Source organism: Arachis hypogaea, chromosome 13, assembly GCF_003086295.3.
Source record: "Arachis hypogaea cultivar Tifrunner chromosome 13, arahy.Tifrunner.gnm2.J5K5, whole genome shotgun sequence".
Lineage (NCBI taxonomy): Eukaryota > Viridiplantae > Streptophyta > Magnoliopsida > Fabales > Fabaceae > Arachis > Arachis hypogaea.
This window is the reverse complement of record NC_092048.1, coordinates 14026950-14044768: the sequence shown is the minus strand read 5'-3', so window position 1 is coordinate 14044768 and position 17819 is coordinate 14026950. Positions and strand designations below refer to the sequence as shown.

At 38.1% G+C, this 17819-nt stretch overlaps 2 protein-coding genes across 3 annotated transcripts; both read right to left on the bottom strand.

Annotated features, from left to right (window-relative positions):
- Positions 1-6252, bottom strand: LOC112737367 (uncharacterized). 2 transcript variants are annotated; one of them, XM_072213169.1, is made up of 5 exons: positions 6174-6252; positions 2519-5661; positions 1837-2064; positions 1362-1526; positions 1-1194 (listed from the first exon to the last, which is right to left on the bottom strand). In XM_072213169.1, exons 1-5 carry the CDS (start codon positions 6182-6184, stop codon positions 143-145), a joined length of 4599 nt encoding a protein of 1532 aa, XP_072069270.1. In that variant the 5' UTR covers positions 6185-6252; the 3' UTR covers positions 1-142. The 2 variants fall into 2 exon arrangements, with proteins under 2 accessions (XP_072069270.1, XP_072069271.1); XM_072213170.1 differs by lacking the exon at positions 6174-6252 and adding an exon at positions 5761-6050.
- Positions 6253-6639: 387 nt separating this feature from the next.
- LOC112732724 (putative disease resistance RPP13-like protein 1) lies at positions 6640-10161 on the bottom strand. Its single transcript, XM_025781485.1, has one exon. The coding sequence runs from the start codon at positions 10159-10161 to the stop codon at positions 6640-6642; it is 3522 nt and encodes a 1173-aa protein (XP_025637270.1).
- Between the last annotated feature and the right edge of the window lie 7658 nt (positions 10162-17819).

Sequence of the window (17819 nt, the reverse complement as noted above, 5' to 3'; positions counted from 1 at the left end):
TTTATTAATGAGAAACTTTATTATGAGGGAATAACTGTTGATTTGATTTGATGATACTAAAATTACTTTTGCAAGTTTGTAACTATGAAATTGACATGAATTTTGTACTAAACTTATAAAAGAATTAATGGTGGACCTTCCTTCATATTGCTGGTACGGCCAAACAAGCAGCCAATGCTCTTTCCAAGTGAATTACAACTTCAGCCATAGTTGGTCTGTCTCGAGGTGCTGCGCGTGCACATTCTGCTGCTAAATACCCCACATACTCCTCAGCAGCTTTTGGGGGTGGCATTCTTGGATCCAAAACCTTGAAAATCTCATCTTGATCAATATATGGTACTGCAAAACTTGCCAAATGTCTGTGCTCCCCATTATCATCTTTATGTATGACTTTGCATCCAGTTAGTATCTCTAGCAAAACAATCCCGAAACTATAAACATCACTCTTTGTGGTTAGCCTTTGAGTTATATAGTATTCAGGGTCCAAGTAGCCTGGTGTGCCAGCTATTTCAACTGAAAGATGTGTGTCCTCATCTTCAGGACCCTTCAATGAGATTCCAAAATCACACAATTTGCCTGTCCACTTGGAATCCAATAATATATTGGATGACTTTATGTCGCGATGAATGATTGGTGGGACAGCATAGTGGTGGAGGTACTCTATCCCCCTTGCTGCATCCAGTGCTACCTTGATCCGTGCCGGCCATGACATTAGAACAGAAGAAGTTTGGTGGCTGTGGAGATGATCATGGAGGCTGCCATTGTTCATGTACTCATACACTAAGATGCGCTCATTCGCGTCACGGCAGAATCCTAATAGCCCAACCAGGTTGTTGTGGTGGAGTCTTGAGTGAATCTGAAGCTCATTCACAAAGCCATACTCCTTCTCATCTTCATAGTTGGGAGAGATTTCAGCTCTTTTTATTGCAACTTCCTTACCATCTTGCAGTGTAGCATGGTATACTGATCCAAAGCCTCCTCTCCCAATCATTTTGTCCTCTGAGAAGTTTTCGGTCAATTCAAGCAACTTTTGCAGGGTGAAATCCTCCAAATCTCTATCTTTTCCCTTGCTAGTTATGTGGCTGAAAGGGTTCTTTGAGATTCCATGGACAGTTTGAACTTCTGCTTCCATTGATGAGGTCCAAGTGTCATCTAATCTGCCAGGGTCATGGTCGCGGCCTCGGCCTCCTCCACCTGTGCCGTGTCAGTAAAATAAGCACTCAATAGAGATAATTATTCAGATGCTCAAAGAGTCTAATATATGAACTATTCTATTATCATCAAGTATCATACCCACACATTACAATGTTACCAACAAGTTCAAAAGTTTAATTCATACCCTTTATAAAACTAATACATACCTTTTTTAACTACTTCATCATCAGGTTGAAGGTCGTAGAAACCTTTTAATGTTGGTGGCATCCTTTTCTTTGTAACTAAACTTAGGTCCCATTGCTGGCTGGTAAAGCTTTTTTCATCTTTGTTCACACTTTCACCCTTTAAGCTGGCTTCCAATTCAATTGATCCTGTTACAAACATGGTTTCCATTTCTGTTAATGAGTGAAAAAGAGGCAAGAAACATAAAGAGGCAAGTAACCAAAGTTTTTCATAGTTTTATAAGTCATAAAAACAAAATTCTGGATCAGGGAAAACTAAGCACTTAAGTAACTAAATATTTACATAAAGCTCAGGCCAATCATCTACCATTCCTACACTAAATAAACAGTAAGAATTATAGGATAAGGATCATAGATGCAGAGATGTTCATATATTGTGACTGACAAATAGACAAGAAGAACTAGAGCAATAGAGCATTAGGATGGACATAATATATACCTTCTTTGATTCCATCACCAATTTGAAGATTGGAAGTATGAGCTATCTTGCTCCAGTCTGATTCATAGGATACATCTGACACCATTGGCATCCTTTTCCTTCTTTGATCCAATTTTTGGCTTTTGAGGCTTTCTCCATCTAAGATGCCTTTTCCTCCCTCCAAATATGTTGATCTTGTCACAAATCTCTTTTCCCCGAATTTTTGTTTTTGTTCAGGGATTTCCCCTTCTGTTTTGCAACCAGAAAGAGGTAAGAAACAGAACAAAACATACAAAAGGATGCAATTGCAACATGACACACTGATAAGTAGTGACAAATCATTAGTTTTATATGTTGCTTTTGTGATCACAGAAACAAAATTCTGAATCAAGACTAATGAAGTACTTGAACTGATTTCACATGCCAAACCAATTCAAAAGGCTTGTAATTGCTCAGTGTTATTTATATATATGCTTAAAATAATGTTTGAATTTTGAATGCATATAAAATTATAAACAGCAAATGCATACAAACTTTCATGATCAGGCTGCTTATCACCCTCACAAATGCTAAGCTAGCAGTTAAGAATATAAGATGCATATGCATAAAAATGCCACTGACAAAGAGACATGAACTAGAACATTAGGATAACTATTTTAGGGGTTTTCTTTTTTATGTTTGGTATAATGAATCCAATTCATACCTTTTTTAACTTCATCAATCTGTAGGTTGGGAATATGAGCTATCTTGCTCCACTCCGCGCCCGCTCTATGCAAGAGTTTATGGGACAATATTGGGGACTCTTTGATGCAAAGACGAGTCAAGGATGATGGCATCCCTTCTGGCAAGGAATATAGCCCATGACAACAGTTGATCTCCAATGTCTCAAGAGCTGTCAAATGCTGAAACCCTGTGCCATTCAAGATTCTGAGACTCGAAAGTTTACTCAAGCGTAAAGACTTGAGATTTCTTGGCAAAAAGTCCTTATTTGGAAATGACTTCATGCCAATGCATCCACTTTCAATCTCAAAATGAGTTAATGAGGGAAGTGTATCCAACTTCCACTCCTTTTGAGGTGCAAGTTTGTCAGAAAAGGTGATAGAAAGTAAACTTAAACTAGATGGCAAGCCCCCTTCAGGAAAAGATTCAAGTTCTGGACATTTGTCTATAAGCAATGATTGAAGTGATGTAAGATTTGCTAAATGATTGGGCAGTGACTTCAACCTTCTGCAATTAGATATTGATATTGATTTAAGGTAAGGAGTTGGCAATCCTGTTTCTGGAAAGGATATCAGATTAGGACAGTCCCGGATTTCCAACGACTCAAGTTTCAGATTTCGATCACGAAGTTCCTTGGCTATTGAAAATGACTCTAGTTTGGGAGAATCCTTGATATAAAGAGTTCTGAGTCTCGGGAAAAGGTTTATGGATATGGAGGCGAGCGATTCGCAGCTACTACTTATGCAAAGATATTCCAAGAATGCAAATTTCTTGTGTGTTCCGAGAGGAATGAGGAAATCTAAATTTGGGCATTTGTGGATATAAATTGTTCTCAGGGAACTGGGGTGCAGAACATCAGAGAAGTTCTTGAGAGAGTAACAATCAATAAAAAATAACTCTCTGATATTTGAACAATCTTTTAGAAATTCATCTGGTAGGGACTCAAGGAACTGGCAACCTTCAATTCTAAGGCTTTTTATTCTGGATGTCAAGTTGCACAGCTCTGATGCATCTGCAATCTTCACAATTTCAAAAGAAGACTCAAAATCTACCATGCCTCCATCATCATCTGAAACTAATTCATCATTCTTACCATTTGCGACAGGAGGCATTATAATTGTGGCATGGTGTGAGGAGGATTCTGAAGTCACTTGAGTCACACTTGTTGCAAGAATCTCAGTGCAGCCTTGTTCTTGTTCCTCTTTTTGTTCCATCAATTCATGGACTTGATGAGGTATCTTGGGTGGTGGAGACACGAGGCGATCACATTGAAATATTTCAAGCTTTTTAAGAGAAGGAAGGCACTTAGGCAAGTCTTGCAGCAACTGCGGGCATTGTATCAAGTAAAGCTCGCAGAGACATGGAAACTGAAGACTTTCATCATCTAAGAGAATCCATTCTTTCCAACTAGGCATGTCCACAAACCACAGGATCTTCAAGGACTTAAATGGAACATGCAAAGAACACTGTCCATAGAATTCATTGCCTACTGATCTTACATTGTCACACCCTCGAATATATAGCTCTTCAAGAGACGAAAGCTGTCCAAGTGGTGGCAAGAACTCACAATTCTTACAGTCATAAATACAAATCACCCTCAAATTCGCAAACGAGGCGTCTCCTAACCAGTATGGAAATCTTCTATCAGGACAGCCTGAAATCTCTAACACTTTTAGCTGTTTTGGTGGCTCCAAATATTCTAGTGCTTGCTCACATTCAGCAAAGCGCAGCTGATTCCATCTCAAGACAAGATCTTCCAAGTGCCTCTTTTCTTTCAATTTGGCTTCTGCGGCATTCCTAGCTTCCACAATGTTCTGCAACTCTGTGATGCTTAGCATTTGGATATCCGATATAGTTGCCAACTCTGTCAAATTTTCCCCAGAATTCATGTTGACCGTGAAGCCAATCAAGGTTTGGAGGTTGTTGAAACTTGCAAGCTTTAAGGACATATCTAGCAGCCTGGTTCCCATTAGATCAAGATAACGCAAGTTAACCAAATCTTCCATGGTACTTGGCAGCTCTCGAAGATAGCAGCAGAAAGCCAACTTCAATGTTTCCAAACGAGATAGCATGCCTATTGAATCCGGCAATGCTCGAATTTCAGAGAAAGAGAGGTCAATGTATTCAAGAAATCTTAGTTCTCCAATCTCATCTGGCAAATATGATATCCAAGAGCCTACAATTTCGAGGCGAACTAGATGATAAAGAGACTTTCCGGTCCACATAATAGGAAAGCCTTGTGGATCATTCTTTTCATCAAGAAGATCAAACAAGGAATCTTCCAATGACAAAACATGATCCGAAAGCATCTCGAACGCAACGTCCAGCTCTGATGTAGTGAGTATTATCGCACTTCCATTGCCTGCAGCATCAGAAAAACATGACCGAAGGGCTTCCCAGCCAGAAAGATTTCGAAAACCGTTCAAAACAAGAAGAACCTTCTTCCCCTGTAAGCACTTGTGCAGTCTATCAATCAGTTCTGGTAGACTTTCATCATAGTGAAAATCTTGATTGAAACTATCAAGAGTTATCTTAGCTAAACTCTCGGAATCAAGATCCCATTGAAAGTCAACCCAACCTCGAAGTTCGAAACAGGCCTTGACTCTGCCATGGTAGTAAACGAGGTTAGCAAGAGTGTCCCTTCCGGTCCATGCCGCTCCAACCACAGCAATTACAGGCGTATTTTCTCGATCGGAGAGTAAAAGGTCAACCATCTCATTCATCTCTTTATCTCTTCTTAGATTCTGAGAAGGAGAAGAAGATAGTTGTTCTTGTTTCTCGGTCAGGAAGAGAAGATGCTTCTGGTTTGTTATGGTTTCAAATCTTCGAAGGACGAACTCAAATTCACGTTTAGCATCTGCAACTGTTGTTGTTATTGCTTTTCCAGAATCGAACTTGCAGAGAAGCTCGTCCAAAAGGTACATGATATCTTGGAAGTGACAAAGCCATTCTACCATGTTATTGCTTAAGGCTGAAGTTGTGGCGAAGAGGTTCTCTTGAGCGTCGTCGGCGACAGCAGCAATGGTCAGCAAAGACTGATGAAGAAACTCCATGGTTTCTTGATTTTGAAGGTTCTTGAGCATCTTCCTAGGGAAGGCAGAGACTAGTGGCCAGGCCATGGCCAATCTGAAAGAGAAGATCCAACAGAATTCTGAAACAAGAGCTTAATAAGAAAGTCAACGGTTTGAAAGTAGAGGAAAGGGAAGGGGTGTTGTCTTCAATTACCTAATTAATTTCGCTTATTATTTTCCCATGTTTTTCCTATGTGTTGATTATATGGCGTGTACCACACACCAATTCAATCCAATATTGAAGATCGATAAGATTTGATACAATTAATTGGTTTTCATAATTCATACTATAATCTCTTTCTCTTCAAGCTACTTGTCTATCATCTCACACTCAAACAGTGGTGAGAAATCGTCAAATATTAAACAAAACTCACCTAATATTGACCACATAACTTGGTACTTTTTTTATCTTATTTTTTGTAAAAATGATCCAGCTGCTTTTCTAAGTTGGAATTAGGCACAACAATTTAGTTAAAGCGCATGAGACATTTTTTGAGACTGTCTCCTCTAGCTAATCGTTATTTAATCAATTTAATCTTGAACAAAATCCTCAAAAAAATTATATACCTCAGCTGCATTTTCTATGTTGATTCATAAATCCTAGGTTGTCTTCAAAGCTTCTCCCCACTGCAAAGAAACGCCCTGCAAGCAATGGCCAAGCCACCCAAGAAGAACTCTGCGTACAGGACACTGATAACACAACCCAAATACCAGTGGCTCATTATTAGAACAATCCAGTTGAAGATCATTGATCTTGTGCTTTTTCTTTTTTTCATTAAATATGAAATTTTATTTACAAGTATAGAAGGATGTTACAAAGAGCATGGTGAACAAGAGATTCTCAATACAAAAGGTATCAACAATAAACAAAAGAATCCATACAAAAAACAATGGTTTTGAATCCCTCATCATATCATATCACACAGCCACAGATCAAAGATGCTAAACAAAGCATTCCAATTAAACAAGCAGCCATAGAACATTGCAGAAAACCAAAAAGTTCCAGTGTTTTGTCCTTCCACATATTGTTTCTTCACACAATGTCTTTGTTGGGAATGTGAGCAATGAGGGGCCAGTAAGCTCCCGTCTCGAATTGGCAGAGAGGAACAAGCAAGGGACAATCTGCAATGATAAGATTTGACAAGGAACCTGGAAGCCCCTGTGAAGGTAGAAACTCAAGCATGCTACAACCTTCAATCACCAAATTTTTAAGAGCAACAAGGTGTTGAAGACCATCATGATTCAAAGATGTGAGGTCTTCAAGTCCCATGATATGAAGATCAGTCAAGCAAGCTGGAAGTAGTCCTTCGTCTGGAAAGGACTCTAAACCAGTTAGCTCCCCTTCAATCCCAAAGTACGAAAGCGATAGCATTTCGTGCAGACCCCACTCTTTCTGGGGTGCTAACTTTTTGCAGTTGCTAATAGAAAGCACTTGAAGATTAGGAGTACGCAACCCTCCATAAGGGAAGAACACTAGGTTGCGGCAATCCTTCAGTTGAATCTTTTCAAGATGGTACAATTCTTCTGTAAACTCATTTGATATACTTAGAGATTCAAGATTTGGACAACCTTGGATGTGAAGGTGACGAAGCCGGCTAAAGGAAGACAATGAAAGAATTATGAGACTGTCACAACTGTCTTCAAGGTGCAAATGCTCAATCATGTGTTCTTCTGGATAAAGCTTTAGATTCCTACACTTGCCTATGTAAAGTGACTCTAACCTTATGGGAAGACCAAGTGCAGGAACATATTTAAGTGATGAACAATTGTATATGGACACTTTGCTTATATGTTCATTCCCTTGCATCATTTCCCTAGGTAGGGACATCAACTCATCACAATCAAATAGCTCTAGTTCTCTTAACATTGGAACCCTTGGAAGGGAATTAATGCTACATTTAGCAATTACTAGTTTGTTCAGAGAACTCAATCTTTGGGGTAAATTTCCTGTTAATTTAGGACAATTTTGAATGTGAAGCTCTTCAAGAGAAGGAAAACACTCTTCAATGTCAATTTGCAACCACTCCTTCCACCTATGCATGTCCTTAAAAGTCAAAACTTCAAGGACTCTAAAGGGTGAATCTGTATTACCATAGAACTCAAGGCCCACTGTTTCTAGCCATGTCATTTTTGCTATTAAGAGGGTCTTAAGAGAGTTTAATTGCCCAAGTGGTGGCAATGTCAAGCAGCTTATGCAACCAATTAGTTGTACAGACACCAAGTTAGAGAATAAAGGGTTACCTAACCATTCTGGAAATGTTCTGCCACCATAGTTTTCAATCTTGAGCCTCTTCAAGTTTTTATGCGGCTGTAGATTATAAAGAACAATTGCTTCGTTGGATAAATTATGGACATCGTTTGTCCATTCGAATACCAAATCATCAATAAATGTCTTCATCATCAAGTTGGCCCCTGAGGCTTCTGTGGCATCAATGACATTCTGCAGATTCACAATTGAAAGTAAACCATGCAGTTGAGACAGAGCTCCTAACTCACTAATCCTTGATCCAGTGCTTTTGCCCACGACAAAGGCAGTAAGATGTCGAAGAAGCTTCAATCTACCAAAATTTGGTGGCATCTCTACTAAAGGAGCACCAGTAACATCAAGATGGTGCAAATCAGTCAAATTCTCCAGATCTTTGGGCAAACTAGTGAGCCGATCACAATGTGCTAACAGGAGTACCTGTAAATTGTACAAACACCCTGTAGAGCTTGGTAACTCTTGAATCCTTGTATAAGAAAGATTCAGATACCGCAAATGCTTCAAGTTTCCTATTGTAGAGGGTAATGTAGAAATCGGATAACTAGACAAAGAGAGCACGCGAATGCGTTCAAACATTGGTATCACACCATTGAAATCATTGTCAGTTAATGAATCAAATTGCCTACTAGAGTTTGAGTCTTTGAATGGTAGAAAGGTCCTCACTTGTGAAAGATACCTCTTAGGCACATCAAGCTTGTCTTTTGAAAATGATAAATGGCGAACCTTATCAGGAATTTTCTGATCACCACCCTCCTCAAAGAAGTGGAAGAACTCGCCTCCCACGTATTGTGCCAAGTCGCTTATCAAATCGTGCATGATGACACACAAGTCATTACCAGTTGGTCGTTGTAGTAATGACCTTGACAATAACTCCTGCAAGTATTGCTCGCCTACACCGTGCATTGTTTTAGTCTTTGATGGTTGCAGAAGGCCCTCAGCCATCCACAAATGGATTAGGTTCACCCTATCAATTTCATACCCCTTAGGGAACACAGAGCAGTAAGCAAAGCAGGCCTTCAAATGCGACGGAAGGAGTTGATAGCTCAATCTTAAGGCCGGCAATATGTTACTCTTCTTAGCATCCAAATCCCACATCTTGCTTTGCAGTATGACATTCCATTCTCTAGCATCCGTTACCAAGTGTAAGAGACTCCCAAGAACTTTTGCAGCAAGGGGAAGACCTTTGCACTTCCTCACTATTTTCTCACCAATCTCCACCAAAGTTGGATCAGCTGTACTCAGGTTTGTACTCCCAAAAGAGCAGTGGGCAAAGACATCCAAACAATCCTCATATGGAAGCGGCGAAAGGAAATAAGTGACGGCAGCACGGATAGTAGTTGCAACGTCTTCATTGCGAGTGGTGACTAGAATAACACTACCGGGAATAGCATGAGAAAAGGCCATCTTGAAGAGCTCCCAATCAGAAAAGCTCACAGACCAAAAATCATCTAAAACCAGCAACAACCTTTGTCTTCTCAACTGGATATTAAGTTCAACCTGAAGTGTGTCCAAGTTATCGCTCATAGACTCACAAACCTTCTTGGTTAAGTGCAGCACATCGGATCCCGCCGAAACTTGAATCCACGATAAAGTGTCGAACATTGGCACTAACCGAGGGTCGTTAAACAAAAGCTGAGACAGAGTGGTCTTGCCAATCCCTGCCATGCCAACAATTGCAACAACACATACTGGATCAACTTGCTCACTCATGGCAGCGAACATGAGACGAATGATTTCGTCTTTTTCATGATCCCTGCCATAGACCTTAGACTGATCTACCATACGAGTTGTCGGAACACACATTAGATCAGCACTTCCTAGTTCCAACTGGGATTGCTTTTCATGACGTTCTCTGAGACCTAGACAATCTTTCTGATCCCTTAAAACTTGAATTCTAATGTTTATCTCATCAAGACTAGAATTCAATTTACTGGTAATGGAGTCCAAGAATTCTCTTACCCATTCCATGGCAGTGTTTGACTTGGATGCCAGATTTAAACGCAATACTTCGGTAGCAATCTGGTCCAAAAGGTCTTGGCCATGGTACACAGTTTCTCTGAGCTCGTCAACCCATATCTTGACATATGGATTGACAATCTGTTTCTCTTCTGCATCTCCAAGGACTGCATTCACGGAGAGCAGCTGCAGCTTTAGCTTCTCTGCCCCGGCGGCAGCTGCCGATGCTGCAATAGTTCTCCGAGAAAACAAGTCCAAGAGCTGACGAGAAGCTAGCCTGTCAATCAAGACTTGCAAAGCGGCAGGGAGAAGAGCGCTCACCAGCACACCCACCATTGTGCCTTCTAACACAAGCAACCACTAACTTCACACGATTCTTGATTAGAGATCCAAACAGAGTAATTGATAACTAGCACCTTTTTTTTTCCACTCTGCGTCTCTGCCTCTAGCTTGAGCCAAATATGGAACACTGCATCAATGGTTGACTTTGGAAGTTTCGTCGTAGGAGAGTCATTATTACATACTAATACTATTAATATGGGCAGTACACGGTGATGGTTGGTAGCTTACTTTTCTGGTCAACGGAGCTTACAAAGTAAGATTTGTTTTAAATTTCTTTTATTCTGTTCTTGCCACAATTTCTTTTTTCTTATTATGGAAAAATTGAATTTCATTATCGAAAGCACAACTACACTAATAACTTTTTTTTTGGTTTATAATTAGAATTTTATATATATATATATATATTTTAGAGAAAGTCTAGGACAAGTACTTTTATTAAAATTTGGCCAGTATTAGATGTAATTTTATACTATTAAACATACTAATAATAACTAATTGATGACTAAAAATCACAAAATTTTTATTAAAATCTGGCCAGTATTAGATGTAATTTTATACTATTAAACATACTAATAATAACTAATTGATGACTAAAAATCACAAAATTTACTAGCTTTTTAGCACTTCTCTATATTTTAAGTCAGATGTGTGTCATTAATAGAGTCATGACTCGACCCGTTTACTCGTAAAAATAGGTGATTCGAGCCCATAAAAATATAACCAGTTCATAAGAGGGTCATTTTGGCATGACTTGGATAATCCGCGAATTAAGTGGATTCGAGTCGGACTTATATTTCTTTACTGGACTCACATTTATGGTCAACTATTACAACTAGGCTAGATACCCAATTACTTTGTCCTTCCACTGTGCCAATAGTAGTTTTTTGTTTTTGATGAAGATATTTCTATTTATCAGAACAAATAATGCTTTTCATTCAAGTATTTTTGTTAATTAAGTCTAATTAAATTAGTCTAACATAATAAAAATTAATTATGACTAATATTATTTTAAATTTTATTATTTAATTTAATTAAACTTAATTTATAAAAATACTTGAATGTGTAATATTCCTGTATTTAAAACTGCGTCCTAACCAAATTCCCTTTTGTATTTATGCAAGACGCTGGAAATCTCAAAGAAGATTGGTGTTAACGTGTTGTTTTTGCATTTTATCTCATTCTCGTTTTTCTAAGACAGATACTGCAAACTTAGGTTCAGACTAACCCGACTGTGTGATAAGCTGCTGCAGCAGAAAAATGTATTTTGCACCAAAATCAATATACAAAATAATTTTTTATAATGGAAACTTATAAATTTCTATAATATACCTATCACACTCCTGAAATTATATTTTAAACCAAAGTAATATTAGAGTAAATGGGCAAAAATTCACATGAAAGAATTTAGGGTGCTGATTCAAAAGTGATTTGGATCCAAAATCTACCAACTGAACTCAACTTTTCATCAAACATGGTTCCAACATTGTTCAGCGACATCAATGTTGTGCTGTTAACAGCAAATCAATTCTGCATAATAAGACAAAACATTTCGAATTGGATCTCCATTTTATTAGGAAAAGAATCAATCAAAACAAATTAAATGTGGTGCACATCCCTTCCACAAAACAAATTGCGGACATCTTCACAAAATCCCTCTATTTCACATCATTTGATTGCTTTAAAACCAAACTCAAGGTAACTTCCGAAGTGAACTTGCATTTGAGGGAGGATAATAGCGTAGAGACTGAACATACAGAGCATAAAGTGCAGAGCTAGTGTTGTTTATACTTAGTAATAACTAAATCAGTTTAGTTTCCTTTTATATACATTCTGATAAAGTTGGTTATAACAGAATAGTTTCTTTAGGTCAGTCTTGGACTCTATATATAGTGCAGAGTCATAACAGTGTAACACACAATCAATTCATAATATAATACATGCATATTGAGTTACTTCTCTTCCAAGACTTTCATCTTCAATCTTGCATCGTTCAAAAGAATTCGTGAGTTTGGTTGTCACCTCAAAGTGACTTCAGCGGCAAGGAAAGAAGTTCCCATTAAAACAAACTTAGTGGGACTGACTTGGGTGATGTAAGCTGTCTGCTCCTCCACAATTGGATCAAATGAGAAGCTTTTTCCTCTGAAAGAAAAAGTCTTAATGGGAACTGCCTCAAATCCTATCTTGAGAAAGAAAAAAGTGTCTTAATGGGAACTGCCTCAAATCAAGATAACCAAGATGGAGCTCTTGAAATTACAGTGAGCGGCGAAAAGTACCGATGCCTTAGATTCGCCAAGGCAAAGAAATGATGCTTGATGCTCTGCTTAGCAGACCAGAATGGAAAAAAAGTACGTTTTTCACTCCTCACTTCCAAAAGAGAGGGTTAGTCCAGCTAAGAGACTAACATGCAATTCCATGTTAAGTTGTGGTTTATTTGTTCATTATTCGTTGATCAATTTGAAAAGTCATTGGTTGGTCCATATATTTTTATCTGTAAATTTTTAGTATTACAGTTTCACACTGATGAGTTGGTACTTTTTGTAGTGAAAATATATGGTTTCAGTTACATTAAGGACAACTTTGCCAAGTTAAATACAAAGTTTTTATTGCTATCCGGACAATTGTTACGACTTCTGCATTAAAAATATGTAGCTTATGTTTTCTTAATCTTACATAGAATTGAACATAATTTAAATAATTATATTACTTTCCACTTGATTTTATAGTGGAGCAGCATGTTTTTAAAATATGCAACAAGGATTTTTATCAGATAGTAGGAATATTTGCTCTATTCTAATTAAATTAAGATTAAGAATGTGTCCGAATGGTGGATGATGAGTTTGGAAAACTCTAAGACTAATATTTGTGATGACCAAACATTATTATAAATAGCAAAAATTATTAATTCACAAATGCTAAGATTGATTTTTGCTATGCAGATTTTCTTGGGCCGGAAAAATAAAAAGAAATTGTTGCAAGCCCATGTTAAAAGCAACATTCAGCATTTATACAAAATCCCTTAATTCACATGGCTGGATTGGTTGCTAAAATAATTGGGCCAGAACTCAAAAAGATTATCATAAGCTCAAATTCAATTTTGATGAATGTTTCCATGCATGATCCGAATCCAAAATTCATCAGGAAAGCAAATGTTACCAATTGGGCCAGATTAAATTTTGTTGCTACCAAGCCAAATATTATTTTTTTTTTGATGAATGTTTCAAAGCTTGGTCCGAAACCAAGTTAAAAAGAAAGCAAATTGGCTCCATGCTTTCAACGGATTCCACTTCTTCATTAGGGATGAATTTCAAATTTAATTTAAGCATTGGGAACATAAGTAAGTGAGAGAAGATTGATTTGATTGCTATGATGGCTATACACGCCTCTCAGTAAAGGGAAGTAAAAGCAACCTTTACTTGTGTAATGTGTTCATTACATTGAATTGCCTTTTTCCAAGTTGTTTATTCTCTCTCATCTCTTTCTTCTCTTCGGACATTAACCAGGAAATAATGGAAGCCATGGAAGCTACATCTACTCACCGAAAAGAAGATAGAGCATGCATCAAGACCATCGAACTAATGATGGCAAGAAAACATAACAAAAGAAAAGTATGATGTGGCTAAGATCTGCATCACTCTTGGTAAGATTCTGTGATGAGATCTTGGCTTCTTCATACCAAAAATGGTTGATGAAGATTCGGCCAGCAAGGAAGATCTTTGGAGGATGGCTTGTCTTTGATTCTGCTCAACCACCACAGGAAGTAGCTAGAGTGGCGAAGTGATGGTAGAGGCAGAGATTGAAGCAGATGAAGTCATCATCATCATGAAGCATCAAGGGCCAGAAATCCATCTTGGAGAGCAAGCCAAGGATGGAGAGCTCGGATTGATGAAGAGTGATGATCGACCAAGGAAGGACTAGAGGTAATTGCATGTTGGGTTTAGCATGGTTATCTCTTCTCTCTCTGGGTGGCCGAACCGGTTATGTGTGAAGGAAAAGACGTTAAGCTTGGTTTTTGGCTTCAAAAGTGGAGGCTTCTCTCTTCTATAAAAAGAGTGAACAACCACTGTTTAAAGCAAGGAGCTAGAAGTAAGCAGTGAGAGTGCAAGGCATAGGATTCTCAGAGCTACCTAAGTTTACAGATTTTCTTCTCCTTCAATGTATTCTGTTTAGTATTTTTCTGTTTAATTTTGTCATGTCTTGAGTCTCATGGAAAAAGGCAAACAGTGAGGTTTGTATGAAAAAGCCATAGAGCGGAAAAAGGCAGAGAGTTCAAAATTAAAAGAAAAAGCCATAGATGTCTTAGAGTTCCTTTGTTCATCTATGTTGTGTTTCATGATTCTGTGGGAATCCCCTTGTAAGTTGGGTTAGCACTTTACAGTTTGTAATTAGATTGATTATAGTGAAATTCCATCATGTTTGTGATGGAGACTGGATGTAGGCTGCACTGCACTTAGCAGCTGAACCAGGATATATCTGGGTGTAATCTTCTACTCTTCTCTACTACATTTCTGTTTCTACTGCACATGAGCAAAAATAAAAAATATCTCGTGCCAAGTGACGAGACAAAAAGAAAAGTCTCGTGGCTAGGGACGAGACAAAAGAAAAAGTCTCGTGTGAAGTGATGAGCTAAAAACAGAAAAGTCTCCTCTAAGTCCAGCAAGTGTTAGCAAGCAAAAAGGGGGCTAAGATTCAACCCCCCTTCTCTTAGCCACTGAAACCATCAATTGGTATCAGAGCTTGGTCTCAAAGAGATTAAGCTTTGCAGCTTGGAGTAAAGATCCTCATGGCAGAAAACAGTGGCTCAAATGTGGTGTCCTACAATTTGACCGAAGGACAATCAAGCAACAGACCTCCTCTTTTCAATGGGAAAAATTATACCTATTTGAAGGAGAGGATGAAGATATTTGTGCAAGCAGTGGATTACAGACTATGGAAAATCATCTTGGAAGGACCTCAATATCCAACTGTTACAAGTGCCGAAGGAGTTGTTTCTCTTAAACCTGAAGCAAGTTGGACGGATGAAGATAGAAAAAAGGTGGAGTTCAACGCCAAGGCCATCAATCTGCTCAACTGTGCTATCAGTTTTGAGGAGTACCGACGGGCATCAAGATGCACAACGGCAAAGGAAATCTGGGACAAATTGCAAATCACCCATGAAGGAACCACCATTGTAAAGAAGACTCAGACAGACATGTTAAATAGAGAGTATGAAATGTTTGCAATGAAGGAAGGAAAGTCCATTGATGAACTGTTCGAACGGTTCAACGCCATCATTGTTGGCTTAGATGCTCTGGGAATTACACATTCTGAATCTGTGCTAGTGAGAAGAGTGTTGAGATGTCTCACAAAAGAGTGGGAAACAAAAGCTTTAATTGTTTCTGAGAGCAGTAGCTTAGATTCCATGACAGTTGATGATTTGAGAGGAAATCTTCTTGCCTTTGAAAACACCTATTTGAAAAAAGATTCAAAAAAGAAAGGAATTGCTTTTTCTTCTATGACTAACCCTCTGGATGAAGAGTCCAGTGATAACTTCTCTGAACATGAATTTGTGTTGTTTGCCAAAAAATTCAGGAAAATGATGAAGCTTAAAGGCAAAGGCAGCAGCTCAAGGAGAGTGAAGAAAGACCTTAGCAAAGTTACTTGTTACAACTGCAAGGAAATGGGGCATTTCAAATCTGATTGTCCCAAGTTAAAGAAGGAGGAAAAGCCGAAAAGAGGAAAGAAGAAGGGACTGATGGCCTCATGGGAAGATTTGGAAAATGACTCGGATGATGATGATGAGGAATCCGAAACCAAGTCACAACCTTGTCTCATGGCAGATCACATAGATCAGGTAGTCTTTCATAATCCTAACACTGAAGATCTTCATCTTATGATAGACCACCTTTCTGAAAAAATAAGATGTTTTCTGCTGGAAAATCAAGAACTTGAACAACAAATCACCATTCTTAAGGCTGAAAACAGTTTTTTAAAAGAAAAAGTGAGAGAGGCCGAAACTGCTTGTGATCTTGTTGAAGAGAATAAGCAGTTAAGAGCCCAAATCAAGAGCTGTGAAAGTAATCATTCCGTTCTTGCATATGTGGATTGTTTTAAGCAAAATGAAGAGTTGCTTAAAGAGGTTAAAAGACTTAAGGAAGACTTAGCCAAGTTCACCCAAAGTTCTGAAAATCTGAATCAAATCTTGGCTAGTCAAAAACCTATTTATGATAAGGCTGGGTTGGGGTTTTATAAATCTGAAAAATCTCATTTTGAAAACATTGCTTCATCTTCAAATGATACAAGGAATCAAGACCCCACCCACTTTAACAAAACAGCAACTCCAAGATTTTGTAGGCTATGCAATCGACATGGGCACTTTCCTATTCAATATTTTTTTGGTGAAAGAATGGTTGGTGATAAGGTTTATAAAATTGTTTTTTATTACAATGGCTTAGGACATAGAAGATGGTTTAACGTAAAAGGATCCAAAAAGATTTGGATACCTAAGGTCACTTAAGCTTGTTTTGTAGGTGTGCCTAGCATCCAAACGGAAAGAAAATATGTGGTATATGGACAGCGGATGCTCTAGGCATATGACCGGAAAGACAACCTTCTTCATAAAGCTTGATGAATATGATGGAGGACTTGTCACTTTTGGTGATGATGCAAAAGGAAAAATAGTGGCTGTTGGGAAAGTTGGTAAAAATTTTTCTTCTCGTATAAATGATGTTCTCCTTGTACATGGCTTGAAACATAATTTGCTTAGTGTTAGTCAACTGTGTGATTTGGGTTTTAAAGTTGTTTTTAAGAAGTTTGTCTGTTTGGTTGTGTGTGAGAAAACTGGAGATATTTTATTGGAGGCCAAAAGGTGTAACAATGTGTATGGATTAACTCTTGAGGATTTAAAGGAACAAAATGTAACATGCTTTACATCTCTTGAATCTGAAAAATGGCTTTGGCATAGAAAGTTGGGTCATGCTAGCATGTACCAAATTTCTAAGCTAGTCAAAAAGAATTTGGTTAGAGGAATTCCAAACATCAAGTTTGATAAGGATCTTACTTGTGATGCTTGCCAATTGGGCAAACAAGTAAAATCCTCTTTTAAATCAAAAGATGGAATCTCAACCAAAAGGCCATTAGAGATGTTACATATTGATCTTTTTGGTCCTACTAGAACTTAAAGTTTAGGAGGTAAACACTATGGTCTTGTGGTGGTAGATGATTACTCTAGATTTGGTTGAGTACTTTTCCTTGCTCATAAGAATGATGCCTTTCATGCTTTTTCCACCCTTTGCAAGAAAATTCAAAATGAAAAGGATTTGAAAATTGCCCATTTGAGAAGTGATCATAGAAGAGAATTTGAAAATCAAGACTTTGAAAAATTCTGTGATGACTTAGGGATTTCTCATAATTTTTCATGCCCTAGAACCCCCCAACAAAATGGAGTGGTTGAAAGAAGGAATAGAAGCCTTCAAGAAATGACTAGAGCTATGTTATGTGAGAGTGAAACTTTTAAATTCTTATGGGCTGAGGCTGTGAACACAGCATGTTATATTTTGAATAGAACAATCATTAGAAAAGGGTTAAAGAAAATGCCTTATGAGCTATGGAAAGGAACCCCTCCAAATCTTAAGTATTTTCATGTTTTTGGATGCAAATGCTTTGTGCTCAACAAT

Excerpts from the sequence above, each read along its gene's own strand:
- LOC112737367 (XM_072213169.1), bottom strand. Across the intron at positions 2,065-2,518 it reads GATTGATGAAGTTAAAAAAG|AAGGGGAAATCCCTGAACAA; the intron begins GTATGAATTGGA and ends GTTGCAAAACAG. Across the intron at positions 1,527-1,836 it reads TGGTGATGGAATCAAAGAAG|GATCAATTGAATTGGAAGCC; the intron begins GTATATATTATG and ends TGTTTGTAACAG.
- LOC112732724 (XM_025781485.1), bottom strand. The coding sequence starts at position 10,161 with ATGGTGGGTGTGCTGGTGAGCGCTCTTCTCCCTGCCGCTTTGCAAGTC.